Genomic DNA, 27,915 nt, shown 5'->3' with positions numbered 1-27,915 from the left:
TCAGGTTGATGGATGGAGAGTGAAACAAGTGATCACATATCCTAGATATGTGATCTTGGGCAAGTTATGTAAACTTTCCGAGCCTCAGTTTCCGCATGTGTAAAATGGGGATGGTAATAATGGTTTTACTTCCTAGTACCTTTGTGAATGTTAAAGAAGACAATGAATAGAAAGTTCTTAGCAGAATTTCTGGTATATAACAAGCACTGGATGAAGACTGGTGTTATTTTCCTCTCCTGCCTGGGCCTGAGAAGTGATAGAACATCTCCCTCTCCTTCCTGACCTGGTCAACCTGGGCTGGTCCGCCAGTTAAAGGAAGCCCATTTAAGATCTCAGAATGGTTGAATTTCTTTCAAGACTGAGGTTTTCAAGTCTTGGCTTTGTTGCCTAAGATGGGGCTTGGAGTCACTTTATTACAGAAGTGGCAACAGGACTGTGGTGTGTCTCCTGTGAGCTCATTGACATGGAAAGATAGGATCCATAGCAGTCACAAACTCAACTCAGAAAATGTTTATTGGCCGGAGTTGTCGGAGAGTCAAAAGGAGCAGTCCTGGAGGGCTTCCTTCAGGAGGCAGCCAGCACAGTTGCACAGGGCAGCTTCCACTGCCATCCACCAGCACTGAGCCCTCCTCATCCAGCCACAGGAGTGTCCATGGGCCTCTCAGGGGTCTTTGGGGCCAGGCTGGGACCCCTCACACCTGGCCCAGGTGGGTTTTCAGAGCCTGCAGCTCTCGGCTGTTGATGTTGTTACCTCCACACACAATGACCACAACTGAAGTCAGAGAAGGTGGCAGGCAGCCCTTGGCCTGGAGCCTCCCCAGGAGGCCTGAGTAAATGGCTGCTAAGGCTGCCCCACAGGCAGGCTCCACCAGCATACGCTCATCATCTGCCGGGATCAGGGGAATGGAGAGAAGAGGGAAAGGGAAGAAGAACCACTTGGTGCTCAGCAGGCCCTGGGCACTGCAGATCCTTGCAGCCATCTCTCCAGCCAGTCAGCCATTCATCTGCTCTGCTGGCAATCCATCACTTGTCTCACGCTCTCCCCATCCATCAGCCTGGCCTCCTATCCCTCCACCCATCCACCTTTTATCTCTCTATCCATCCATCTATTCCTCTATCCATCATTAGACTATCTATCTGTCCATCCATCAGTGTACACATCCATCAACATATCCATCCATCCACCCATTCATAGCCATCCATCCACTCCCCTATCCATCATTTGACTGTATGTCCATCCATCAACATGTTCATTAATCAATGTGTCCATCCATCCATTCATTTCTATACCATTCATCAATCCATCACTTCATTATCCATCCGTCCATCCATCCACTGTCCATCTATCCATTATCCACCTTTCCATTCACTCATACATTCATCCCTTCAATCAACAAGCATCTATTGAGTGCCTACTACCTGCCATGCCCTATGCCAGGAAGGCCCTAGGGACACATCAATGACTAAGACACACCAGCCCTCATGGGGCTCACAATCTGTGATGTAGAGAGATAAGAACCAGGAGGTTATGAATACAGGGAGTGGTACATTGGAGGTCCCCAACCCAGGCAGGGTGGGGTGGGTGATCAGGGGAGGCTTCTTGGAGGAGGTGCTGTGATGGCTGATAGCTCTCAGTCACATCAAACCAATAGGGAGCAGGGCCAGCCAGAGAGAGGAGCAGCATGTACAAAAGTCTGGGGGCTAGAATCAGCAGGACACACTCCTTCTTTACCCTCACCCCTTCCATCTACTTGACGTGTACTTAGTGCACAGTAACTGCACACCTAGCCAGTGCCTGGTGCTGAGGACACAGATAAGAGAGAATACACTCTTGCTAGAGGACGCAGGGACTTCGTGGGTCTCTGAGCCCAGGTGGAGGACAGGGCTCACTCACCCAGAAACTGCTGCACAGCGCTCACAGCCTCGGCGTCCTCCACCACTTCAGAGTGGATCTCGCACACACGCATGCACTCCAGGGCCCGAGCGGCCACCGTCTTGGCACCCAGGCTCTTGGCCACGCTGCAGGATAGAGCAGGGTGGGGCAGGGAGACCAGGGGCTCAGGGAAGAGCTGGTGAATCAGGTTTCTCCCCAGCCCCAGCCACCCCCTCCTATCCTGCAATGGGCTGGTTGGAGCTCAGCATTATAAGTCACAGAGGAGGTGCTCAAAAATCATGTGTCCTTGCTGGGCACGGTGGCTCACGTCTGTAATCCCAGCACTTTGGGAGGCCGAGGTGGGCAGATCACCTGAGGTCCGGAGTTCAAGACCAGCCTGACCAACATGGAGACATTCCGTCTCTAATAAAAATACAAAACACCAGCTGGGGTGGTGGCGCATGCCTGTAATCCCAGCTACTCGGGAGGCTGAGGCAGGAGAATCACTTGAACCCGGGAGGCGGAGGTTGCAGTGAGCCGAGATCGTACCATTGTACTCCAGCCTGGGCAACAAGAGTGAAACTCCATCTCAAAAAAAAAAAAAAAAAAAAAAAAAATCATGTGTCCATTGAATGAGTAACACTGAATGTGCATCAGTGCCTCTGACTCTGCAACCCTGATGGAGCCATTCCTTCCAGAGACCCCAGAAAGCCAAGCATAGAAAGGGATTCTTTTCCATGTTATTCATTAATATCACATCTATACTATAAATACATTTTTTTTCTTTTAAATTTTATTTTTAGTAGTGGCAGGGTCTCTGGCTATATTGCCCAGGTTGGTCTTGAATTCCTGAGCTCAAGTGATCCTTTTGCCTTGGCCTCCCAAAGTGCTGGGATTACAGGCATGAGCCACTGTGCCCCACCTAAATCGATACTTTTTTTTTTGAGACAGGGTCTTGCTCTGTGGCCCAGGTTGGAGTGCAGTGGTGTATTGTTAGCTCACTGCAGCCTTGAGCTTCTGGACCCACATCATCTTCCCACCTCAACCTCCCAGTGTCAGGATTAAAGGCATGAGCCACCACACCAGGCCAATAGCTAATGTTTATTAAATGTGTACAATGTGCTGGATGTATGGATATTGTTTTAATCTTTTCAACCACCCTTTGAGTTAAAAACATATCAGCTCCATTTTACAGGGAGGGAAACAGAAGCTCAGAGAGGTTAAGTAACTAGCTGAAGGCACACAGCTCATCAGTAGCAGAAGACAGATTTAAGTCCAGGCAGTTTGGCTCTGGAATTCATAGTCTTTACCTCTGTGCTTGGGATTACTACCTGCTGGTACCTGCTGTGAGTGGGGCAGTGTGTTTCAGGCCCAGGAGAGCCTTTGGGAAAGCCTCTGACCCCAGAGTGGCCCAGAACACAGATTCTGGAGCCAGGTTGCCTCGTTTTGAAACTTGGCTCCATACCAGCTGTGTGAACTTGGGAAAGTCACTTCACTTCTCTGAACCTTCGTTCCTTCACCTGAAAATGGGCTCATGAGATTATCATGGGGATTGAGTTAAAAAAAAAAAAAAAATTCTTTTGAGATGGAGTCTTGCTCTGTCACCCAGGCTGGAGTGCAGTGGTGCCATCTTGGCTCACTGCAACCTTTGCCTTCCGGGTTCAAGTGATTCTCCTGCCTCAGGCTTCTGAGTAGCTAGGATTAAGGTGCACACCACCATGCCTGGCTAATTTTTTATTTTTAGTAGAGATGGGGTTTCACCATGTTGGCCAGGCTTGTCTTGAACTCCTGACCTCAGGTGATCCATCCACCTGAGCCTCCCAAAGTGCTGGGATTATAGACTGAGCCACTGCACCCAGCCAAGTGAGTTAAAATATTTAAGGTGCTTAGAACAAGGCTGATGCTTCATGAATTTGATGGAAGTGTTAGTTGCAGATACTATTATTGCTACTGTGGTTATTTAAGAGCACAGACTTGTGGGAGAGATGAATAAGCAAACACAAGAACCAGTCAATAAATGCACGTTGTGGTAAGTTAGTATGAAGGAGAACATCAGAAGGGGCATCTCCCCAAGGGGAGTATTGTGGAGAGGGTCTGAGATGTGAGAGACAAGGATAAACCAGCCCATAGAAGAGTAGGGTGGTGGCTGGGGGTGGTGGCTCACGCCTGTAATCCCAGCACTTCGGGACGCCCAGGTGGGAGGTTTGCCTGAGGCCAGGAGCTCAAAAAGAGTGGGATGGGGGAACAGTGTGCTGTGAAGAGGAAATAGCCTGTCCAAAGGCTCAGAGGTGGGAAAAACATTACCCACTCAAGGGACTGGAGGACAGGCCGGTGGCTGGGGTGGAGTGGGGAGTGGTCTGTATTTTAGCCTGAGAGCTTGGGAGAGGCATCGATGGGTGTAAGTGGAGGAAGAAAAGGGTTCTGTGGATTAGCAATGGAGGAAGGACACACTGCCCGCTGGGGGCAGAGCAAAGGACTCAAAGGTAACAAAGGTATCAACGATTTCCTTCCTAGGCGTAGACCCAAGAGAAACGAAAACACACATCCACGAAAACTTGTAAATGGATGTTCATAACAGCACTATTCACAATAATGAATAGCCAAAAAGTGGAAAGGATCCAAATGTTTGGATAAACAAAGTGTGATCTATTCATACAGTAAAATAGTATTTGGCCATAAAAGGGAATGAAACATGGACACACGCTACAATGTGGATGAACCTTGAAAATATGATGATGCTAAGTGAAAGAAGTCAGACACGAAAGACCACGCAGTATATGATTCCATTCAAGTGAAACATCCAGGGTAGGCTGGGGCGCAGTGGCTCACACCTGTAATCCCAACACTTTGGGAGGCCGAGGCAGACAGATCTCCTGAAGTCAGGAGTTCAAAACCATCCTTACCAACATAGCAAAACCCCGTCTCTACTAAAAGAGATGCCCAGCCAGTGTAAGAGGATTTCCTCAGGGTAAGCAGGGCTGGCATTCCAGGTGGCAGGGGCAGGACAAGCAACAGCTCAGACATAAGACAGTACAAAGGATTTCCAGGTAGGCTGAGCACAGTGGCTCATGCCTGTAATCCGAGCCCTGTGGACCCGGGAGGCAGAGGCTGCAGTGAGCCGAGATCACGCCACTGCCTGGGCAGATCTAGCCTGGGTGACACAGCCAGACTCTGGAAAGAAAGAAAGAAAGAGAAAGAAAAGAAAAGAAAAGAAAGAAATAAGAGAGAGAGAGAGAAAGAGAGAGAGAGAGAAAGAGAGAAGGAAGGAAGGAAGGAAGGAAGGAAGGAAGGAAGGAAGGAAGGAAGGAAGGAAGGAAGGAAGGAAGGAAGGAAGGAAGGAAGGAGAAAGAAAGAAAGAAAGAAAGAAAGAAAGAAAGAAAGAAAGAAAGAAAGAAAGAAAGAAAGAAAGAAAGAAAGAAAGAAAGAGAAAGAGAAGGAGAAGAAATGTACATAATAGGCAAATCCATGGAGACAGAAAGTAAAATAGTAATTGTGTAGGGCTGGGGTAGGGGAATAAAGGACATGGTGGGTGATGGCCAAAGGGTATGAAGTTTCTTTTGAAAGTGATGAAAATGTTCTAAAATTGATCATGATGATGGTTGTATAACTGTGAATCTGCTAAAACCATTGAATAGTACACTTATTTATTTATTTATTTATTTATTTATTTACTTACTTATTTATTTTTGAGACAGGGTCTTACTCTGTCGCCCAGGCTGGAGTGTAGTGGCGCGATCTCGGCCCACTGCAACCTCCACCTCCTGAGTTCAAGCAATTCTCCTGCCTCAGCCTCCTGAGTAGCTGGGACTACAGGCGCATGCCACCATGCCTGGCTAGTTTTCATGTTTTTTAGCAGAGATGGGGTTTTGCCATGTTGGCCAGGCTGGTCTCGAACTCCTGAATTCAAGTGATCCGCCCACCTCAGCCTCTCAAAGTGCTGGGATTACAAGTGTGAGCCACCGCACCCAGCCGGAATCGTACACTTTAAATAAGCAAACTGAATGGCGTATGAAATAGATCTCAATAAAGATGTTATCCTTCTTTTTTTTTAAAGGCAACAAGGGTGGCACAGGGGTTGGGGAGAGCTGTTACACCCATTCAGGGAAACAAAAGCTGGGAGAGAGCTGAATTCTAGAGATAGGATGGATGGAACTCAATGGGGCAAGGGGAGCCCCTATGACACCCAGGTGCCCAGTCAGAGCACCTGGATGGATGTTGGTGTCATCTACAGAAATCACACTCCAGGAACTTCCCTTAGTGCTTCTGCTGTGCCAGTCTCTAGGATGGGTATCAGGGACTCAGAGCTAAATCAGCCAGTCCTTACCCTCTAGCTCCTCCACCCCAGGCAGTAGCCCAAACCAGGACACAGCAGAAGAGTGACACAGACACACACAGGGTGCCCCGAGGGTCTTCCAGATGGGATACAGCTGCCCAAGCTGTCTAAGAGGATTTCCTCAGGGTGAATAGGGCTGGCATTCCAGGTGGCAGGGTCAGGACGAGCAACGGCTTAGAAGTAAGATGGTACAAAGGATTTCCAGGGAGGCCGGGCACAGTGGCTCAGGCCTGTAATCTCAGCCTTTTGAGAGGCTGAGGTGGGAGGATCACTTGAGCCCAGGAGTTCTAGACCAGCCTGGGCAACACAGCAATACCCCATCTCTACCAAAAAAAATATTAAAAAAAAAAAAAAAAAGAAAGAATTTCCAGGCAAAGATAGCACAGCAATGCTGGAAGGTGGCCAGGAAAGAGTGGAGATGGTACCAGAAAGAAGAGAAGGAGACTCGTGTCCAGGTATCATCCCCTTGAGGTTTTTCCAATTGGCCACCTAGAACCTTGTACACAATAGATGCTTAAGGAACCTGACTTAAGACTGTCTTGATTTTACACACCTTGCTATAATATCCCATTACATCCTAAGTCCCAGTATCCAATGAGTGTTTAACAAAATCCGGGCAGAGATTGTATCCGTACTGGGTTGAATCATGCCTCCTTCCGAAATGCACAACCAGGCCGGGCGCAGTGGCTCATGCCTGTAATCCCAACACTTTGGGAGGCCAAGGCGGATACATCACGAGGTCAGGAGTTCAAGACCAGCCTGACCAACATGGTCTACTAAAAATACAAAATTAGCCGGGCATGGTAGCGCATACCAATAATCCCAATTGCTTGGAAGGCTGAGACAGGAGAATCACTTGAACCCAGGAGGTAGAGGTTGCAGTGAGCTGAGATTGCCCCATTGCACTCTAGCCTGGGAAACAGAGTGAGACTCCATGTCAAAAAAAAAAATGCACAAAATGTGCATTACTTGGAAATAGAGTCTTTGCAGATGTAATTAGTTAAATTAAGGTGAAATCGTACTGGATTAGGGTGGGTCCTAAATTCAATGATCACGTTCTTCTTAAAATTTATTGGCTTTGGAGGGTATGGGGGAGGACAGGGTCTTGCTAAGTTTCCCAGGCTGGAGTGCAATGGCTATTCACAGGGACGATCACAGCGCACTAGAGCCTCAAACTCCTGGGCTCAAGCGAACCTTCCGTCTCAGTCTCCCAAGTAGCTAGGACCACAGGTGTGCACCACCATGCCCAGGCAATTTTTTTAGTAGAGACAGGGTTTCACTATATGTTGGCCAGGCTGGTCTCAAACTCCTGACCTCAGGTGATCTGCCTGTCTTGGCCTCCCAGAGTGCAGGGATTACAAGCATGAGCCATGGCGCCTGGCCTACCTTTTCAAACTTATTTGCAACGCACATGGATTGCTTTTGTAATGATAAGTCAATGAAAGCTTGTTTTATGAATTGATTAGGTTTAAATGAATCATATTCTTCATCTCCTTTTTCAGCACTGCCTTCTAACTCAGGTCCACTTTACTGTGGTTGGAGTCCCAGGACCAAGGACAGCCTTTTGGGTGCCCCCTGTCTCCACTGGCTGGGACTGGAAAGCCCTAGGGCAGTGGTACCCCCACCCTCCAGCCCCTACAAATGTCCCCAGCCCTTACCCACCTGGTGATGTCTGGAAGTGTGACCAGCTTGCCGGCCGTGACGGCCGCATTGAAACAGTGTGCCCCATGGGTCTCCATGGCAACGATGGGTACATGCTGCCAGCCCACCTCCAGCAGGCCAGCCACCACCCCGGCCAGGAGCCCCCCACCCCCGACTGCCAGCACCAGGGCACCTGGTGGGGTCCTCAGCACCGCCTTCAGCTCCTGCACTAGGCTGGCGTGGCCTTTCCTGGGGAGGAGGGGTGAGAGGGAGGAGCAGAGTAAGGGAGGACCCCAGCCCCAACGGCTCCTGGGGTGGGGGGATTTACCAGGGGTGGGTTCCCTGCCCCCACATATACATAAACCCCTCCCCACCATCCCCATCCCATCTGCAGTAAGGGGAGAGGAAGTCCTGCAACAGTTACTTCGCTCAGCTTCATTCATTCTCTTTATTTTTTTTTTGGATAGAGTCTCGCTCTGTCACCCAGGCTGGAGTGCAGTGGCGCGATCTCGGCTCACTGCAACGTCTACTTCCCCGATTCAAGCGATTCTCCTGCCTCAGCTTCCCGAGTAGCCAGGACTACAGGCGCGCACCACCATTCCCAGATAATTTTTGTATTTTTAGTAGAGATAGGGTTTTGCCATGTTGGCCAGGCTGGCCTCAAACTCCTGACCTCAGGTGATCCACCCGTCTCGGCTCCCAAAGTGCTAGGATTACAGGCATGAGCCACCGCGCCTGGCCTCGTTCATTTTCTTTATTATGGATTTGTTTGCTCATCCCCCCCCATCTCCATCAACCTCCCAGGCCCTTTCTAGGACATGACCCCATTTAGCTCCCTCCCCAGCTTTGCAAAGAGGCAATGGCAATGTGTGGTTAAGAGCGGACAAGTGTATCACTTGGCACCGGCCTGACTACAGCTCTGGCACTGCAGCCCTGAGTCTCTGCCACGTACTTAGCTGTGTGATCTTGGGCAAGTTGTCTGACCTCAACGTGCCTCAGTTTCCTCACCTATGAAATGGGGATAATAGCACCCACCTGTAGGGCTTTCGGGGGGGTAAACGGAACAATGCAGGAGGAGCCATTAGCCTGGTGCCTGGTCCCAAAGCACATATTCAGTAAAGGAGACTTGGTACTATCACTTCCATTTTACACACATAGAAACTGAGGCACAGGATCTGGGGTGCTTTGCACAAAGTCCCACAATTCCCAAGGGGGCAGAAGTAGGATCCGAACCCATGTCTGCCCGGCTTTGAAGCCTCTTCTCCCCTCTGGGCCTCAGTTTCCCCTTCTGCCCAATGGGAGGACCCTGACTCAATGAGAGTCTCCCAGCTCTGGACTCCTGGGGAGACGAGCATCAGCCTTACCATATTAGGGGGTGGTCAAACGGGGAGACATTCACCCAGCCGTCCCTCTTGGCCAACTCTTGTGCCCTCAGATTGGCCTCGTCCCAGACCTACAGAGAAACCAAGGACCCTCAGAAGATCTGGGAGTGGGACTGCTACAGAGGCTGGAGCAGAGGCCCAGGCTCTCCTTGGTAGCCCCAGGATCCAGTAGTCTGGGGACACCCCTGCAGATAAGACCAGACCTGGTGTGGGCCCAGAGGCCTCCTGAGAACTGGACAAGTACTTCCAGGTGGACAAACAGATGCCACGTGCTTTCCGCAATACCCAAGGGACCTGTCCTGCTGGCACCCTATGAAAACCAGGCCAGGCCAGCCAGGGAGGCTGGGAGCAGGTCAGCTCCAAGGTCAGCCACATGTGCCTACTTCTAGCCAACCAGTAGGGGAGAAGCCCCCTAAAATCAAACGCCAGATAGCAACTTGGTCACCATAGAGTGTATCCGTGAAAACCAGCAATGGCCCAGCTGATGGCTGCTAGTTGAGTTCAAGCAGCCAGAGAGACGGCGCACAGGGCCAGCCCTGACCATGATGGATCCAAGCCAACCACAGCAGAGTGAGTTTTCTCTTCTCACTGGCTTGGCCTCTGTGGTGGAGATTCGTGTCCCCTGCTCATTCACACACCATTGACAGGCTTTCTTCCCTTCCCTGGCTCCTTTCTACACTCCCTACCAATGCTTCCTGCAATCACCTCCCAAATAAACCACATGCACCCCAGTTCTCATCTCAGGGCCTGCTTTTGGGAGAACCCAAACTAAGACAGCATTTCAGAGGGACCCCACGCCCCCTGATCTCAGCAGGAACCAGATACAGCAACTAAATGATAGACAATGGCCTCCTCTCCCAAGGGAGGGGCGGAGGGTCACAAGGGGGGCAGAAATAGCCCCTGCTCATCCTCAGGGCCTCTGCAGTGCCCACTCTGTGCCCAGTTCTAGGCATGGGGACTCTTCAGCAGGACAGAAGCCAAGAAATGGTCTCTGACCACGAGGAATTTCCCATCTGGCTGAAGAGAGGCGTCTCATTCCCCTGAGTTACGGAAACAAAAATACACTGTTGATGCGAATGCATATTAGTTCAGCTCCTGTAGGAAGCCGTTTGGAGATTTCTCATACAACTAAAAATAGAATTACCATTTGATCCAGTAATCCCATTACTGAGTATCTACCCAAAGGAAAATAAACAATTTTACCAAAAAGATCTGCATTTGTCTGTTCATCACAGCAGTATTCACAACAGCAAAGACGTGGAATCAACCCAGGTACCCATCAATGGTGGACTGGATACAGAAAATGTGGTGCATATACATCATGGAATACTATCCAGCCATAAAAGAGAAGAAGATCATGTCCTTTGCAGCAACATGGATGCAGCTGGTGGCCATTATTCTAAGAGAATTAACTTAGGAACAGAAAACCAAACACTGCATATTCTCACTTATAACTGGGAGTTAAACACTGGGTACACATGGGCACATAGACACTGGGGACTCCAAAAGTGGGGAGACAGGGAGAGCGGCAGAGGTTGAAAAATACCTGTCAGCCAGGCACAGTGGCTCATGCCTGTAATCGCAGCACTTTGGGAGACCAAGGTGGGCAGATCATGAGGTCAGGAGATCAAGACCAGCCTGGCCAACATGGTGAAATCCCGTCTCTAGGAAAAATTAGCCAGGCGTGGTGGTGTGCACCCAGCTACTCAGCTACTCAGGAGGCTGAGGCAGGGGAATCACTTGAACCCAGGTGGCAGAGGTTGCAGTGAGCCGAGATGGCGCCACTGCACTCCAGCTTGGCGACAGAGCAAGACTCCGTTGAGAGAGAAGGAAGGAAGGAAGGGAGGAAGGGAAGAAGGAGGGAAGGAAGGAAGGAAGGAAGGAAGGAAGGAAGGAAGGAAGGAGGGAGGGAGGGAGGGAGGGAGGGAGGGAGGGAGGGAAGGAGGGAGGGAAGGAAAGGAAAGAAACCTGTCAGCCAGGCACGGTGGTTCATACCTGTAATCCCAGCACTTTGGGAGGCCGAGGCAGGCAGATCACCTGAGGTCAGGAGTTCGAGACCAGCCTGGCCAACATGGTGAAACCCCGTCTCTACAAAAATACAAAAAAAAAAAAGGTAGCCAGGCATGGTGGCGGATGCCTGTAGTCCTAGCTACTCGGGAGGCTGAGGCAGGAGAATGGCGTGAACCCGGGAGGTGGAGCTTGCAGTGAGCGGAGATTGCGCCACTGCACTCCAGCCTGGGTGACAGAGCGAGATTCCATCTCAAAAAAAAAAAAGAAAAAGAAAAAAAATTAGCTGGGTGTGGTGGTGGGTGCCTGTGATCCCAGCTACTTGGGAGGCCGAGGCAGGAGAATTGCTTGAACCTGGGAGACGGAGGTTGCAATAAGCCAAGATGTGCCACTGGGCGACAGAGTAAGACTGTCTAAGAAAAAAAAAAGATACCTGTCAGGTACTATGTTGACTACTTGGACGACAGAATCATTAGGAGCCCAAACCTCTACATCATGAAATATACCCATGTAACAAACCTGCACATGTATCCCTGAATCTGAAATTAAAACTAAAGAAAAAAACAGATTCACGCCTGTGTAGTGCTTGACATCTCTCACCTGTAGAGCCCCAAGCAGCCTCCTCACGGGCTTCTCTCCTGCGTTGCCCCAGAGCGGGCAGAGTGACAATCCAACCAGGTCCCTCCCCTGCTCAAACTCCTTTCATGCTTCCCTAGTGCCCTCAGATGGAAACACATTAGCTTCGCCTCCAAGCCACCCTGCCTGATGGAGCAACTCTCCCCTCTTCAGCCTCATCTTTCACCATCTCCCGCCCCACGCTGGGCTCAGCCTGAATGCATGTGCTCATCCACACCACGCCTTCACCACACCCTTTCCTCTGTTCACACTCAGATCACTCCCTCCCTTTTCTCCACTGTGCGGACTCAGATTTCTCCTTCAATACCCAACCCTGGGGACCCTCGTCAGGAGCCTTTCCTGGATCCTTTCGCCAAATCTAAGGCACAGCCCATTGGTTTGACCACTGCCCAATTCTCCACTCCCTCCCTCTATTAGAATCACACACCCACACCTTGCCCTGTGGCTTGTTACTGTTTTTAGAGACATGTTCTTACTATGTTGCCCAGGCTGGCCTCAAATTCTTGGGCTCAAGTGATCCTCCCAACTCAGCCTCCTGAGTAGCTGAGACTACAGGTGTACACCACAGTGCCCAGATTTTTTATCTGTCTATCTACTTACTTGTTTATTTATTTATTTATTTAATTTTATTTTTGCCATGTGGCTTTGCTGTTCTTCTCACGAGAGTGGTTGGAGCACATGTCCCCTCCCCACTGATGTTGGTCTCAGCTGTGTGGCCAACAGCATGTGGCAGAACTGACAGTGTAATAGTTCTGGGTTGAGGTCTTAAGAGGCATCACGTGTTTCTTCTCACCCCTCTTGCCACTGCCCTTGAGAAGAATGTGTGCCTGGTGGCCACTGGGTGGGGAAGACACAGGGGACATCTGCAGACCTTACTCCTTCCCCACATTCTGAAGCAGAACCACCCTAACCCTCCCACAGACCCAAAGCATGAGAAGCAATGTTCTCATAAGCTGCTGCTATTTGGGGGCTGTTTGTTATGCAGCATTACCAAGCAACGATAGCTGATTCAAACAACATGTCTTCTCTCTGACTTCCTCGGTGCCCTGTGCTTCCCCCGTGGCGACACTTTTCACACTTTGTTACCATCATCTGGTTACCTGTGTGTCTCCTCATAATACTCTGAAATTTATGAGTGTAAAGACCATGTCTTGGCCAGGCGCGGTGGCTCAAGCCTGTAATCCCAGCACTTTGGGAGGCCGAGTCGGGCGGATCACGAGGTCAGGAGATCGAGACCATCCTGGCTAACCTGGTGAAACCCCGTCTCTACTAAAAAATACAAAAAACTAGCCGGGCGAGGTGGCAGGCGCCTGTAGTACCAGCTACTTGGGAGGCTGAGGCAGGAGAATGGCGTAAACCCGGGAGGCGGAGCTTGCAGTGAGCTGAGATCCGGCCACTGCACTCCAGCCTGGGCAACGGAGCGAGACTCTGTTTCAAAAAAAAAAAAAAAAAAAAAAAAGACCATGTCTTATTATCTCTGTGTTTCTAGAATGTCTAACATAGCAGGCACTGAATATGTGCTCAATGAATATCTGATGGATGGATGGATGGATGGATGGATGGATGGATGGATGGAAAGAAGGGAGAGAGGAGGGAGAAAGGGTGATGTATGGAAGGATGGTTAGATGGATGAAGAAATGGAAGGAAGGAAGGAAGGAGAAAAAGAAAGGAGGGAAGGAGGGAAGGAAGGAAGGAAGGAAAGAAGGGAAAGAGGGAAGGAAGGAAGGAAGGAGGGAAGGCGGGAAGGAGGGAAGAAGGGAAGGAGGGAAGGAAGGAGGGAAATAAGGAAGGAACGAAAAAGGGAGGGAAGGAAGGAAGGACAGAAGAAAGGGAAGAAACTATATACAGGAAGTATTTGGGACCAGCTTTAGGGTACCATAGTTTGGCTTTTAGTTTTAATTTCAAGATGTTTAAAAATCTGTTTTCCATTATTTGAATGATTTTTTTTCCTTCTTCCCAGAAGAAAGATTTTGTATCTGTTTCTCTATTTACTTGGGAACAAAGGGAACCAGTGATATCTTTCTCAGAGGATACCATTTCTATTGGGGTGGTCTCAGAATGAAAACTGATGCTGCCATCATCTTGATACTTCTTGTCTTATCTAACAGCAAAAATGTTAAAAGTAGATAATACCAGGTGCTGGTAAGGATATAAGGAGACAGACAGTCTCCTGTCCATCACCAGCTTCCCATTTTTCTTGGTTCACACATGGAGGGTATTCTCAGGGTTGGCAGAGGCAAGTTGGGAGGTCCCAGCCCTCCACACCCATCCCACCTCATTCCCCCCTCAGCTATCCTGAGAGAGGACTGGGTCCCAGCCACAGCTCATCGAAAGGAAAAGGAGACAGGGGTGGCATGGGGTGAAGGAGAGCAGCCCACTCCAGATGGTTTTCCCCTTCCCGGGGCCCTTACCTTTCCAGTCAGCTGAACCTCGGCCCCCTCCCCCTGCAGTCTCTGCACCACCTGCAGGGAGGTGCTCTCGGGGAGCACGACGGTGGCAGGGATGCCCAGCTTCCTAGCAGCATAGGCAGCAGCGATGCCCGCGTTACCTCCTGTGCAGAAAGGAGGAAAGGGGCAGTGAGCAGAGCTGCACTGGCCTTTAACATGCCTTTCCCTCCCCCTCCATATCCCTTCAGAGTCACTCCTCCCCAACATTTATATGCCCCATGGACTCCTTCCTCCACTGGAGAAGGGGACACATGATCTATGCTGAGCCAATCAGAACCTAATCCCCCAACCCATGATTGGTTCAAGGATGAAGACACCACCCAAGCAGGGCCAAAAAAGACCAATTCCAGGATTGAGTCGAGGCATCGAGAAGGGGTGCTCCCTTTTCCCTAGGGTTCGGAGGGCGGTAGGATGTAAGGCTGGAATTCCTGGTGGCCATCTTGCTACCATGAGGCCCACCTAAAAATAAAGCTAATATACAGGAGCACAAAGCCCAGAGGAGAGACAGAGAGGAGAGTTCCTGGATCCCCCTGTGCCTGAAAGCCACTTATCCCAAGAATTTTCCATTCTTAGAGCCTGTAGCTTAAACCTAAATGAATTGGGTTTTTGGCACTTGCTACCACTGTGAGTCCTCAACTATGGGAGAAGGCTAGGAATGGGATGTACACAGTAGTCATCTCATCAATGACCTTGATGAGGCTGTACCTTTAAGAGGAGACCAACCCTGGACATCTAGTGCTGCTCCAGCCAGCTCCTCCTCCCCTAACCTCTGCCCTGAGGACCCCCATGAAACAAAAAAGGGTGGGGTCACCTGAGGAGCACACCAGGTGTCTGCATCCCTTCTTGGCCATCTGGGAAGAGAAGGAATGGGGTTAAGGGCTAACCCAAGCAGGTGTCATGAAGGCCTATGTACAATGAGGTTAGAATCTCCCCATCCCACTCCCAATACGCCTTTACCCCTCACCCTGCCCACAGCCCTGCCCTCACCTCTCGCCTCCCATCTGCACGAGTTCATGTTTCTCCTCCTGCCCAAACCCATCCCCAGCCCACACCCCTCACTCTTCCCTCCCTCCTGCACAACCTCACTTCTCCTCTTCTGCCCACACACCCTCACCTCCTGGCAGAAATGCCCAATGCCCCGAATCTTGAAGGAGCCGCTGGGCTGCACATTCTCACACTTGAGGAAGATAGGCACGCCAGCCACCTGGGACAGTGCCCAGCTCTCCAACAGAGGTGTGACCACGTGGAAGGGCTCCTGCTTGGCACGCTCCGCCACAGGGCCATCCATTCTGGAGACCAGGTAGAAAGCCTGCAGGAGGACATGAAGGTCACCACCCAGGCAGTGTCCGTCAAGAGTTCCCTTAACCGGGACAAGGGAGGGGAAGGTAGAGCAAGCCCTTGGTTTAGGTGCCCTTTACTCCATCTAGCTGCCGAGCTGTGAGACCCCCGTCAAGTCTCTGCATCTCTCTGGGCCTCAGTTTCCCTATCTGGTCAAAGACGTTTGGCCTGCAGTCCTTTCATTCTATAAGTGTGACTGTGTCGGGGATGTAGAAAGTGGCCAATATGTGGCAAGGAATGAGTGAGAGAGTGGGAGAATTCATTCATCAGTCAGAAAATACTTGTTGAGCACCTACCATGTGCCAGGCATTTCCAGTTTTGGGGACCCACGAGTCATAAAAACCTCCCAGTAGGAAAAGTCGCAGAATTTCAAATAGGAGTGACTTGCAGAGGGTATGGGCGCTACCGTAGCGAGATCAGTCAGGAAAGACATGCTTCAGGGGGAAAGCTTTGTACAAACGTTTGTCATGGAAAATGTAAACGTAGCAAAAGTATTGAGAACTATATGAAGACCTTCAGCTGGCCGGGCACAGCAGCTCACACCTGTAATCCCAGGACTTTGGGAGGCCAAGGCAGGCAGATCACTTGAGGTCAGGAGTTCGAGACCAGCCTGGCCAATATGATAAAACCATGTATCTACTTAAAATACAAAAATTAGCCAGGAGTGATGGCACACACCTGTAATCCCAGCTACTCAGAAGGGCTGAGGCAGGAGAATCACTTGAATCTGGGAGGCGGAGGCTGCAATGAGCCAAAGTTGTGTCACTGCACTCCAGCCTGGGTGACAGAGCGAGACTCCATCTCAAAAACAAACAAGCAAAAACCCTTCAGCTTCAGCAATCGATTCATGGTCTAACTCGCTTCCCTATCGGTGCCCACTCCCCCTTCCTGTATCATTATTACCCCTTAATTACTATTATATTTTTCTTTTATGTTATTTCACCTGTAAATATTTCAGCATGTATCTCCAGAGGTAAAGAACTTGCGTTTTTGAGACAGGGTCTCACTCTGTCACCCGAGCTGGAGTGTGGTACTGGAATCACAGCTCTCTACAGCCTTGACCTCTCAGGCTCAAGCAGTCCTCCCACCTCAGCCTCCTGAGTAGGTGGGACTAGAGGCGAACACAACCACATCCAGCTGATTTTTGTACTTTTTTTTAGAGATAGGGTCTCACTATGTTGCCAGGGCTGGTCTCAAACTCCTGGGCTCAAGGGATCCTCCTGCCCCAGCCTCACAAACTGCTGGGATTATAGGCGTGAGCCACTGCATCTGGCCTAAGAACTCCTTTTTTATATGTAACCATATGGTTTCATGACTGTACATACATTTGTTCAAACACATTGAATTCTATACTTAAAGTGGGCTAATTTTATTTTATGTAAATTATACCTCACTGAGGCTAATTTTTTTAAAAATGTAATCACAATGCTATGATCACATCTAAAAATATAATTTTTTTCATATCATCTAGTGTCTGGTAATTGTTCACGTTTCAAATCATCACATTAAATATAATCAGTGGCTGATTCTGTGGCTGGTTGTGGTTTGGGGTTTTTCACAGTTTGAATCAGGATGCAAATCAGATCCGTGAATTCGGATTGGCTGAGGGGTCTTTTAACTCTCTCTCCATCTGTAGGTTCTTGAAATGGGAACTTTGAAATGGATGACAGGAAGAGAGCCAAGAGGAAAAGTTTCTGCAGAGAACAGCAGCCAGGACCACCTCGAGGGAGAAATGCACTTGGGGTGCTGCCAATGCAGAGAGAAGGGGTTTGGGGCAGGAGGTAAGGGTAGGAGGTGAGGGCGGAGAGGTGGGCAGGGGTGCCGGCAGGGGGCTCCCGCCCACGGAGAGGAGTTTGGTTGTTATTCAAATTCTACTTGCAATGGAAAGCCATTGGGAGGTGGTGGTGGAGGTGGAGGTGGTGGTGGTGGTGGTGGTGGTGTTTTGAGACGGAGTCTGGCTCTGTTCCAGGCTGGAGTGTAGTGGTGCAATCCCAGCTCACTGCACCCTCTGCCTCCCGGGTTCAAGCGATTCTCCTGCCTCAGCCTCCGGAGTAGCTGGGACCACAGGCACACGTCACCACGCCTGGTTAGTTTTTTGTATTTTTGTAGAGATGGGGTTTCACCATGTTGGCTGGTCTCAAACTCCTGAGCTCAAGTGATCCGCCCACCTTGGCCTCCCAAAGTGCTGGGCCTACATTCGTGAGCCACTGTGCTCAGCCCATTGAGAGGTTTGAAGCCAAGGAGCTGTGAGTGAATGGACGAGTGGGAAAGGGCGAAAAGAAGAGAAGGAGGAAATGAGAGGGAGGAAAAATAGTAGAGAAAAAAAAGGAACAAATACAGCCAGCCCAACCTCTTCCAGGCAGAAAAGCACTCGGCCGATCCCCACCATTCCATTGTTGGCCGCTAGGGGGAGCGCTGCAACCTCCCCTTCCCACTCACAAACCTAAACTTCTTGTCCACCCTTAAGTCATGGCTGGGGTTCAAGATCAGAGAGATCGGGCTCTCTTGGACCTGAATTTGACCCCACGCCCTTGTCAGAATAGCCTTGAGAATTCTCAGGGCCCTCTCAGGCAGGGCACAGCCTGAGCCACCTCTTCCCAGTCCCATCCAGAGCACCTCTCAGCTTGGGGCATCAGGGGAAAGAAGCCCATGGGTCATCACTGATCCCCAAATGCAGCATACTCCAGCTTTGGCCTCGGCTCAATCCTGGACCCCAAGAGCATAGGCTTTGGGGTCGATTGGAAACAAAAATTAGAAACCAGCTCTGACTTCCTGGCTGTGTGACCCAAGCAAGTGTCACAACCTCTCTGTGCCTGTTTACCCTTTTCTAAAACGGGGATAAAAACAGTCCCCAACTCACAGGTTGTGGTGTAAATTAGTAAGAATAGCATTGGCCAGGTGCAGTGGCTTATGCCTATAATCCCAGCACTTTGGGCGACTGAGGCAGGTGGATCCCTTGAGGTCAGGAGTTCAAGACCAGCTTGGCCAACATGGTGAAACCCCATCTCTACTAAAAATATAAAAATCAGCTGGGTGTGGTGGTGCACACCTGTAGTCCCAGCTACTTGGGAGGCTGAGGTGGGAGAATTGCTTGAACCTGGGAGGCAGAGGTTGCAGGGAGCCAAGATCGCACCACTGTTCTCTGGCCTGGGCAACAGAGTGAGACTCTGTCTTTTTTTTTTTTTTTTTTTTTTTGAGACGGAGTCTCGCTCTGTCGCCCGGGCTGGAGTGCAGTGGCCGGATCTCAGCTCACTGCAAGCTCCGCCTCCCGGGTTTACGCCATTCTCCTGCCTCAGCCTCCCGAGTAGCTGGGACTACAGGCGACCACCACCACGCCCGGCTAGTTTTTTGTGTTTTTAGTAGAGACGGGGTTTCACCGTGTTAGCCAGGATGGTCTCGATCTCCTGACCTCGTGATCCGCCCGTCTCGGCCTCCCAAAGTGCTGGGATTACAGGCTTGAGCCACCGCGCCCGGCCTGAGACTCTGTCTTAAAAAAAAAAAAAAAAAAGCCGGGCACGGTGGCTCAAGCCTGTAATCCCAGCACTTTGGGAGGCCGAGACGGGTGGATCACGAGGTCAGGAGATCGAGACCATCCTGGCTAACACGGTGAAACCCCGTCTCTACTAAAAAATACAAAAAACTAGCCGGGCGATGTGGCGGACGCCTGTAGTCCCAGCTACTTGGGAGGCTGAGGCAGGAGAATGGCGTGAACCCGAGAGGCGGAGCTTGCAGTGAGCTGAGATCCCACCACTGCACTCCAGCCTGGGCGACAGAGCCAGACTCCGTCTCAAAAAAAAAAAAAAAAAAAAAAAAAAAAAGAGAGAGAGAGAGAGAATAACATCTGTCATTTGTTGAGTCCGTACTATGTGCCAGTCATTGGCTGAGTCCTCTGGAGACATTATCTCACTGATACCTTGTGTCATGCTTTGAGCATGGTGACCTGCTCACCCTTACTTTAGCATGTTTACAGCGCACCTACAAGGTGCAGGCCCTGACCTAGCAACTGAGGATACCACGGTGGACAAGATAGACATCAACCTTGGAGCTGACTTATAGTCTGATGAGGAGATGGGTGCTGAACAAATAACTGCATAGACAAACAAAATAATCAGAAATGTTGAAAACTGCTAAGAGGGAAACAGGCATACAGTGAGTCCTAAAGAGAAGAACAAGGGGACCTACTTTGGGTATGGAGGTCAGGAAAGACCTCTTAGAGGAAGTGACCATTAAAACTAAGAACTGAGACAGGGTGCAGTGGCTCAAATCTATAATCCCAGCACTTTGGGAGGGTGAGGCGGGTGGATCACCTGAGGTCGGGAGTTCAAGACCAGCCTGGCCAACATGGAGAAACCCCGTCTCTACTAAAAATACAAAATTAGCCGGGCATGGTGGCACATGCCTATAATCTCAGCTACTTGGGAGGCTGAGGCAGGAGAATGGTTTGAACCTGGGAGGTGAGGTTACTGTGAGCCGAGATCGCGCCATTGCACTCCAGTCTGGACAGTAAGAGGGAAACTCCGTCTCAAAAAATAATAATAAAAAGTAAGACCCAAAAAATGACAACAAACCAACCACACAACAAACTGCAAGAAGAGCTTGTACATGGCAGGACTATTGTGAGGATTCAATGAGCCTGCATGGAGGGCACCCACGCTGGGTGTCTGTCCACTTGGAAATGGGTCTCTTCCTTTCTGGTGAAATCCCCAGATTTTGCCCCTGGGGATCCTGGGATTGTCAGGATGAACGCTCCCTACTCCATAATCCTTCCTCTTTCTTGTTTTTTGGTGTGTTTTTTAGAGACAGGGTCTCACTGTGCTGCCTGGGCTGGAGTGCAGTGGCGCGATCATGGCTCACTGTAACCTTGAAGTCCTGGGCTCAAGCAATCCTCTCACCTCAGCCTCCTGAGTAGCCAGAACTGTAGACATGCACCACTGCATCCAGCTGATATTTTAATTTTTATAGAGATGCAGTTTTGCTGAGTTGTCCAGGCTGGTCTTGAACTCCTGGCCTCAGGTCAATCTTTTGTCTCTGCCTCCCAAACACTGGGATAACAGGTGTGAGCCACCTGTTGGCTCACAACAGGCGTGCCATTAACCCACCATTGATTCCATTTTATAGACAGTGAACCTGAGGCCCAGAGAGATTAAGTAACTTTTCCAAGGTCACACAGTTAGAAACAGCATAGCCAGAATTCACACCAGGCAGTGTCTTTGGCATCTGCCATTAACCGCGATGCTATACTTTCTCTAACATAGTAGTGTTATCATTGCTATTATGAAAGCTGCAGGCATTTAGTATTTATTGCCAATTGTCCTTTGGAACCAAATGCTCCTGGCTCAGTTTCCAGGCTTCCCCAGCCCTCTTGGTTATACTGACTCACAAGAGGACAGCAGGAATCAGTTAAATGAAAAAGCCCCAAGTTACCAACAGCCTTATCAACCCCAGACCCCATCAGGGACCTGAGGTCTGGCACTGAGCTGTCTTGGCCGGGGGACACAGAGCTCTTGTCCAGTATGGCAGCCACCAGGGATGAAATGGGGGACCTGGGTCCTCCCTGCTGTGGAACAACCCAGGGGAAAGCAGGGGGCTCAGGCTCAAGTCCCAGTCATGCCAACCTTGGTTAAGTCTCTTTTGTCACTGGGCCTTACCTGTCACGTCTATGAGTTGAGGTAAGGACCACCAATGCTGTCCACCTCCCTTGTCCCCGAAGTCTTTCCCCAGAGGCCACCTTGGTGGCACTCCACAGCCAAATCCCTGGTGCCAGGGCTGGGACACCTCGGGCTGGCCCCTTGGCTGGTAGAATGCCCAGCCCTGCCCCTCTGGCAGGCAGAACCTGCTGTCACCCCTCAGGGTCCCCAGCACAACACTTTCTCCAGCAGAGCACCCTGAATTCAATCGACATTCCCAGGAGGGCCTAGACCACGCTCAGCCCCTCTCACTCCCACCTGCTCAGCTTGGACTTTGCCCAAAGCCTCCCAAACTCCTGCAGCCTCTCATTCACACACACACTGAGCTCCAGGGGCCCCAGCTGGCCCCAGACCTCTTACCTCCCTGCCCCACTATCTCAGACCAGCGAGGCCCCAGCTCCTGCCCTCCAGCCGGCCCGGGAACCAGCTCTGTCCAGGAACCAGCTCTGTCCAGCTTCAGGCAGCTTCCGGCAACCTTGGCCCCTCCTCCTTTGTTAAAGAGAAAGCTCCAGACCCTAAGCCTCCAGGGGAAGATGGAGGAGGAGAGGGGATGAGAGCAACCCTCACTGCTTTCCTGGGCACTGCCTATGACTGACTCATGCACCACCCTGTCTCATTTGACAGATGAGCAAACTGAAATTCAGAAAAGGGAACTTATTTGGCCAAAGCTTCCCAGCCAGCAAGGGGCAGAGACAGCCTTTACCCCTGGCCCTGGGCCATCTCTTCCGGGATGTAGACATCTCCATATCTTCTCATTTTAGGTCTAGCGATTGTCCCAGATGCCATCCACTTCCCCTGAGCCACTGTTGGGTCAGCTTAGGTCTGAGATGGGAAAACAAGGACAAAGAAACTTTTTTTTTTTTTTTTTTGGAGACGGAGTTTCACTCTTGTCACCCAGGCTGGAGTGCAGTGGTGCGATCTCGGCTCACTGCAAACTCCACCCGCCACATTCAAGTGATTCTCCCACCTCAGCCTCCCGAGTAGCTGGGATTACAGGCACCCGCCACCACGCCCGGCTAATTTTTGTATTTTTAGTAGAGACGGGGTTTCACCATGCTGGCCAGGCTGGTCTTGAACTCCTGACCTCAGGTGATCTGCTTGCCTCTGCCTCCCAAAGTGCTGAGATTACAGGCATGAGCCACGAACCCAGCCAGGGAAACAATTATTATTTGTCACATGGGAAAGGTATATTTTTGTCTGAAGCACCTCCCCGTCTCAAATATTTTACACACGACATGAGAACCCAAGCAATTATTTGCTACTCAAATGAATGACTGATCATTCATTCATTCAATAAATATTTATTGGACACCTACTACGTGCCAATCCCTGGACCTTTGGCCTCAAACCAAATAGCATGTCCCCTGCCTTCACAAAGCCCTCGGGGATGTTAGAGAGTAATTATTAGTGCTATCAGATGTTGGCAGCTGGCAGGATGGGGCAGAGCTGTGGAACCCAGAGCAGGCACCCTGCCTGGCCCTAGGGGGCTGGGAAGGCTTCCTGCAGGAGGGGAAGTCCGAGTGGAGCCAGGAGTCAGGCACAGGGAGTGCAAAGGTCTGGAAATGGAAAACATGGATTGTTCCAGGGTCGGGGAGGTATCCAGTGGGACTGGGAGGGAGAAGGCAGGGGTGGGGAAGCAAGTGGGGTTGGGGCTGGAGACATGAGCAGAGATCAGAGTCCACAGGGACGCCTGTACCAATTCAGAGTTTGGACCTTACCCAGGGGCACTAGGGAGCCACAGAAGGCTTTAGGTAGGGGGCATGACATGGTCAAATTAATGTCTTGTCTCTGCACCATCTCACTGGGTGAACCTGAGCAGGTGATGCCCATCTCTGGGCCTCAGTTTCCCCATGGGGAAAGTGGGTCCAGGAAGACCTGGCAGCCCTTCTTGGGCTGTTTCTGATCTCCCCAGGTTTAATGATTAACTCTCAGCTACTTCGGGTTAGATGGAGCTGCTTGGCCGTGATCCTTAATGTGGACTCTGGCAAGTTAATACCTATCCTCGCTTTGGACACACACCCATCCTTGTCGGGTGCCTTGTCCTGGACTGGGCACTGGGGACACAGAGGTGATACAATCCAGTTTGTGCCTTGAAGTGGCCCCCAGCATGGAGGGGAGAGGAAGACACCCAATTCGGTGGCAACTCTAACACCTCCTAAGATGACAGAGGGCAGAAAGTCCCCATAGGGTAGCAGGGGGTGGGGCAAGATCAGGTAGAGTAGGTAGAGACTCAGCACACAGCTCAGGCTTTGACAAGAAGCAGACTAGCTGCATTTAATGCATGTCTACTGTATACCAGCACATGCGTGCTGTCCAGTATATCCCACACTGTTTGTTTATTTGTTTGTTTTACAAACAAGGTCTCACTGCACTGCCCAGGCTGATCTTGAACTCCTGACCTCAAGCAATCCTCCTACCTTGGCCTCCCAAAATGCTGGGATTACAGGCAACAGCCACTGCACCCAGCCCCCAAAGGTTTTTTAATAGTTGGTGATTTATTTCTGTGTGCATTAGGAAAGATATGTGCATGTATGTAGGTATATATATGTGTGTATACATATGTGTGTGTATGTATATGTAAAATATCAGACCCATAGTTTCATGGGCATGATGGCTTAGGAAGAAGCTAAGGTAGGTATTAAAGTTTAAAAATGGAGCCTCCTTAAAAAATACGTTAATTGGCCAGGCGCGGTGGCTCATGCCTGTCATCCCAGCACTTTGGGATGCCGAGGTGGGTGGATCACCTGAGGTCAGGAGTTCAAGACCAGCATGGCCAACATGGTGAAACCCCATTTCTACTAAAAATACAAAAAGTTAGCTGGACCTGGTGGTGGGCGCCTGTAATCCGAGCTACTCGGGAGGCTGAGGCAGGAGAATCACTTGAACCGGGGAGGTGGAATTTACAGTGAGCCAAGGTCATGCCATTGCACTCCAGCCTGGGCAACAAGAGCGAAACTCTGTCCTAAAAATATAGATATAAATATATATTTTTTAATATATAGATATAAATATATTTTTTATATAGACATAAATATATATAAATTATTAGTAGTAGTAGTTTCTGGCATGAACAAGCAGCATGCCTAGTAGTTAAAACACAGACCTACAGCCAGGCTCTGATACAAATACATGCTCTGCCACGTTCTGTGTGACCTTGTGACCTTGAGTAAGTCACTTAACCTCTCTGTGCCTTGTTGCCTCAAATGTAAGATAGGGATAAAATACTACTTCCCTAGTACAGTCAATGTGAGGATCAAATGCATTAATGCAGGTAAAATATTAGAACAGTAGTTAGTGCTCTGTGTTCGCTGCTGTTGCTTTTGTTTTATTGTGTTTTGTTTTTTGAGACAGAGTCTCACTCACTCTGTCACCCAGGCTGGAGTGCGATGGTGCAATCTCGGCTCATCGCAACCTCCGCCTCACGGGTTCAAGGGATTCTCCTGCCTCAGCCTCCCAAGTAGCTGGGATTACAGGCTTGCACCATCACACCTGGCTAATTTTTGTATTTTTAGTAGAAACAGGGTTTCACCATGTTGGCCAGGCTGCTTTCAAACTCCTGACCTCGAATGATCTGCCCGCCTCGGCCTCCCTGAGTGGTGGGATTATAGGCGTGAGCTACCACGCCCAGCTGCTAGTGTTTTGTATTATGATTATAAAAGAGGTGACGGGAAAATATGGCAAAAGTTGCAAAGGTGGCACATGAATGTTCGAAGTACCATGATGTCATTATATCACAGAATGTTAACAACTCCCTGGAAAAGTAAGTATTATAATAAACCCTACATTGTGGAAATAGGACCAGAGAGGCCACATGGCTTTCCCAAGGTCACACAGCAGTGGCAGAGCCAGGGCTCAGACCCAGAGGGACCAGGCTCCAGCTCTCTTCCTTGGGTGAGGAAGAGAATGGGCTGGAGAAGCCATGTGGCTGCATCAGAGAGCAGATGAGGCTGGAGAGGTGGGCCAGGTCACTGACCCATCCCCACCAGAGCCATGTTCGTCAGCCAGCCCCTGTTCCTGACACCTTGGGCCGCCAAACACCCACCCTGGCCAGTCCCCTGGGTTATTCATTAAGCTTCATTACACCATCCTCACCCCCGGCTGACCTTCCTGTTCCCGGGGCAAGGGAATTGCGTGGAGAAGAGGGACGAAGTCTCTGACGCCTGAGATTAGCCTTTCCCGATTTGCGGATTTAACCCTGGACTCTTCGTCATACGCTTCCCAAGGCTGAAGGCTCAGTTCCACTAAATGGCGAAAGAGCTGAGGCTCAGGCAGCCCCAGCTAGTGAGTAATAACTATGCCAGAATTTGGGTGCAGGTCTCCCAACACCCAATACAACACAGCATCTCAGCTAAGCTCTCAGACTTATCAACCCTGGCCAAGATGACACATCACTGGAGACCAGAGAGGGTCTCACACTGGGAGGTCACACTCCCCCTGGCTGGAGCTGGGGCACACCGTCCTCTGTAGAGGCTCTACACGTCTCACTGTCCCGACCTCTCCCTACTGCAGCCGCATCACCGAACTGCCCCTTGGTCGGCCCCTTGTCAGTGTTTACGTTTGAAACCTTTATACAGAGGAACTTTCCCTCTGCCCTCTTGCCCTTGAAAAGGAAAGGAATCGGTGATCAAGGGAGAAGCTGAGGCACAAAGGTTAAGTAACTTGCTTCAGCTTGCCCAGCAAATAGGCCATGGGACCAATCTTCCAGGGACCCCACCTCCAACCTGGATGCTCTTGTCCCAAGAGACAGAAATTCATAGCCACAGGGTCTGAGCTGAAAGAATTCACAGAGGCTGAAACTGCCTTTGCAAAGAGTCTGACAGTGAGAATTCCAGCCCAGCAGACTCCAGCCTGCTTCTGGCCTCGCGGGCTGCGGACTCCAGCCTGCTCCTGGCCTTGCAGGTTGTGGACTCCAGCCTGCTTCTAGCCTCACAGGCTGGCCATCCTCATTCCCAGGTGTAGGCCAAGCCAACCATGGGAGGAATTCTTTTTCTTCAAGATAGGGTCTCACTCTTTCACCCAGGCTAGAGTGCAGTGGCACGATCTCAGCTCACTGCAGCCTCAATCTCCTGGGTTCAAGGAATCCTCCCACCTCAGCCTCCAGAGTAGCTGGGACTACAGGTGCTTGCCAGCTAATTTTATTTTTGTTTTTATTTTTTAGAGACAGAGTCTCCCTATGTTGCCCAGGCTGGTCTCGAACTCCTGGCCTCAAGCAGTCCTCCCACCTTGGCCTCCCAAAATGCTGAGATGACAGGCGGGAGCCACCATGCCTGGCCCACCATGAGAATTTAATTTATAGTTTAACTTTGAAGAAAAGTCCGTCACAGTGGTTCACACCTGTAATCCCAGCACTTTGGGAGGCTGAGATGGAAGAATTGCTTGGGCCAGGAGTTCAAGACCAGCCTGGGCAACATAGTGAGACCTTGTCTCTACAAAAAATAAAAATTAGCCAGGCATGATGCACACTTGTAGTCCCAACTCTTAAGGAGGCTAAGGTGGGAGGCTCACTTGAGCCCACAAGGTGGAGGCTACAGTGAGCCAAGATCACGCCACTGCGCTCCAGCCTGGGCAACAGAGTAAGACTCTGTCTCAAAAAAAAAAAAAAAAAAAAACCCAGCAAAGTTCACCCCCTCCTTGCTCAGGGACTGAAATCACTTTTGTAAAACTAATAAAAGATCATGAAATGAAGATTATGAAAGGGGCTTGAATTCTGCTAAAATCTAAATGTAATCTCTGTAATCCCTTACTGTTTAACAGTCATGTGAGGTTGAGAGTGGTAGCTCACGACTATAACTTTAGCACATTGGGAGGCTGAGATGGGAGGACTGCTTGAGCCCAGGAGTTCAAAGCCAGCCTGGGCACCATACTGAGACCCCATCTCTACTAAAAAAAAAAAAAACATTAGCTGGGTGTGGCGGCACAGCTGTAGTCCCAGATACTCAGGAGGCTGAGGCAGGAGGATCCCTTGAGCTCAGGACTTCAAGCCTTCGATGATCTGTGACCGCACCACTGCACTCTAGCCTGGACAACAGAGTGAGACCCTGTCTCAAAAAGAAAAAAAAGGGGGGGAGTCATATGACCAGAGGTCACAAGATTTGTGACTTCCCCAATTACTCCCTTAGAAATATTGCTATTATAGAACCTTAGATTGGTCTTTTGAGACGTTTTTCAGACTTTTGCATTCTGGTAATTGACTGACCCCCCGGCCCTCCAGACCCAGGACTCATGACTCTACTGGTATCTGATGACAAGTGCCCCACCTGGAGGTGGACTCACCCCATATTCCCCAATCTCAGCACTACTGACATTTGGGGCCAGATCATTCTTTGGTGTGAGGGGCAGTTGTGTGCACTGCAGGAGATCATGTTACATCTTCCAGTCCTGTGCATAGCAGCATCCCTGGCCTCCACCCGCCAGATACTAATAGCACCCTCCACCCCAGGTTTGACACCCCAAAATGTCTCCAGACATTGGCCAATGCCCACACCCGGGTTGCAAAATTGCCCCACTTTGAGAACCGCTGTCCTTGAGTAGGGAGTTTGGGGTGGAGCCTTACTTGCACAGGGGCTGAAAA

General features: G+C 50.3%; 1 protein-coding gene across 1 annotated transcript; it reads right to left on the bottom strand.

The window, feature by feature from the left end:
• Positions 1 to 495: 495 nt before the first annotated feature.
• On the bottom strand, positions 496 to 21,808 carry SDSL (serine dehydratase like). The gene is made up of 8 exons (XM_008004829.3): positions 21,705 to 21,808; positions 15,434 to 15,628; positions 15,131 to 15,170; positions 14,284 to 14,423; positions 9,212 to 9,300; positions 7,869 to 8,096; positions 1,895 to 2,019; positions 496 to 886 (listed from the first exon to the last, which is right to left on the bottom strand). Exons 2-8 carry the CDS (start codon positions 15,605 to 15,607, stop codon positions 693 to 695), a joined length of 990 nt encoding a protein of 329 aa, XP_008003020.2. The 5' UTR covers positions 15,608 to 15,628; positions 21,705 to 21,808; the 3' UTR covers positions 496 to 692.
• Positions 21,809 to 27,915: the final 6,107 nt, after the last annotated feature.

Source organism: Chlorocebus sabaeus, chromosome 11, assembly GCF_047675955.1.
Source record: "Chlorocebus sabaeus isolate Y175 chromosome 11, mChlSab1.0.hap1, whole genome shotgun sequence".
NCBI lineage: Eukaryota > Metazoa > Chordata > Mammalia > Primates > Cercopithecidae > Chlorocebus > Chlorocebus sabaeus.
Note: the sequence above shows the minus strand (reverse complement) of the source record. Positions and strands in the feature narration are given on the sequence as shown.

Excerpts from the sequence above, each read along its gene's own strand:
- SDSL (XM_008004829.3), bottom strand. The coding sequence starts at position 15,607 with ATGGATGGCCCTGTGGCGGAGCGTGCCAAGCAGGAGCCCTTCCACGTG. Across the intron at positions 15,171-15,433 it reads TTGGGCATTTCTGCCAGGAG|ATGGCCAAGAAGGGATGCAG; the intron begins GTGAGGGTGTGT and ends TTCTCTTCCCAG. Across the intron at positions 2,020-7,868 it reads ACACTTCCAGACATCACCAG|CGTGGCCAAGAGCCTGGGTG; the intron begins GTGGGTAAGGGC and ends TCTATCCTGCAG.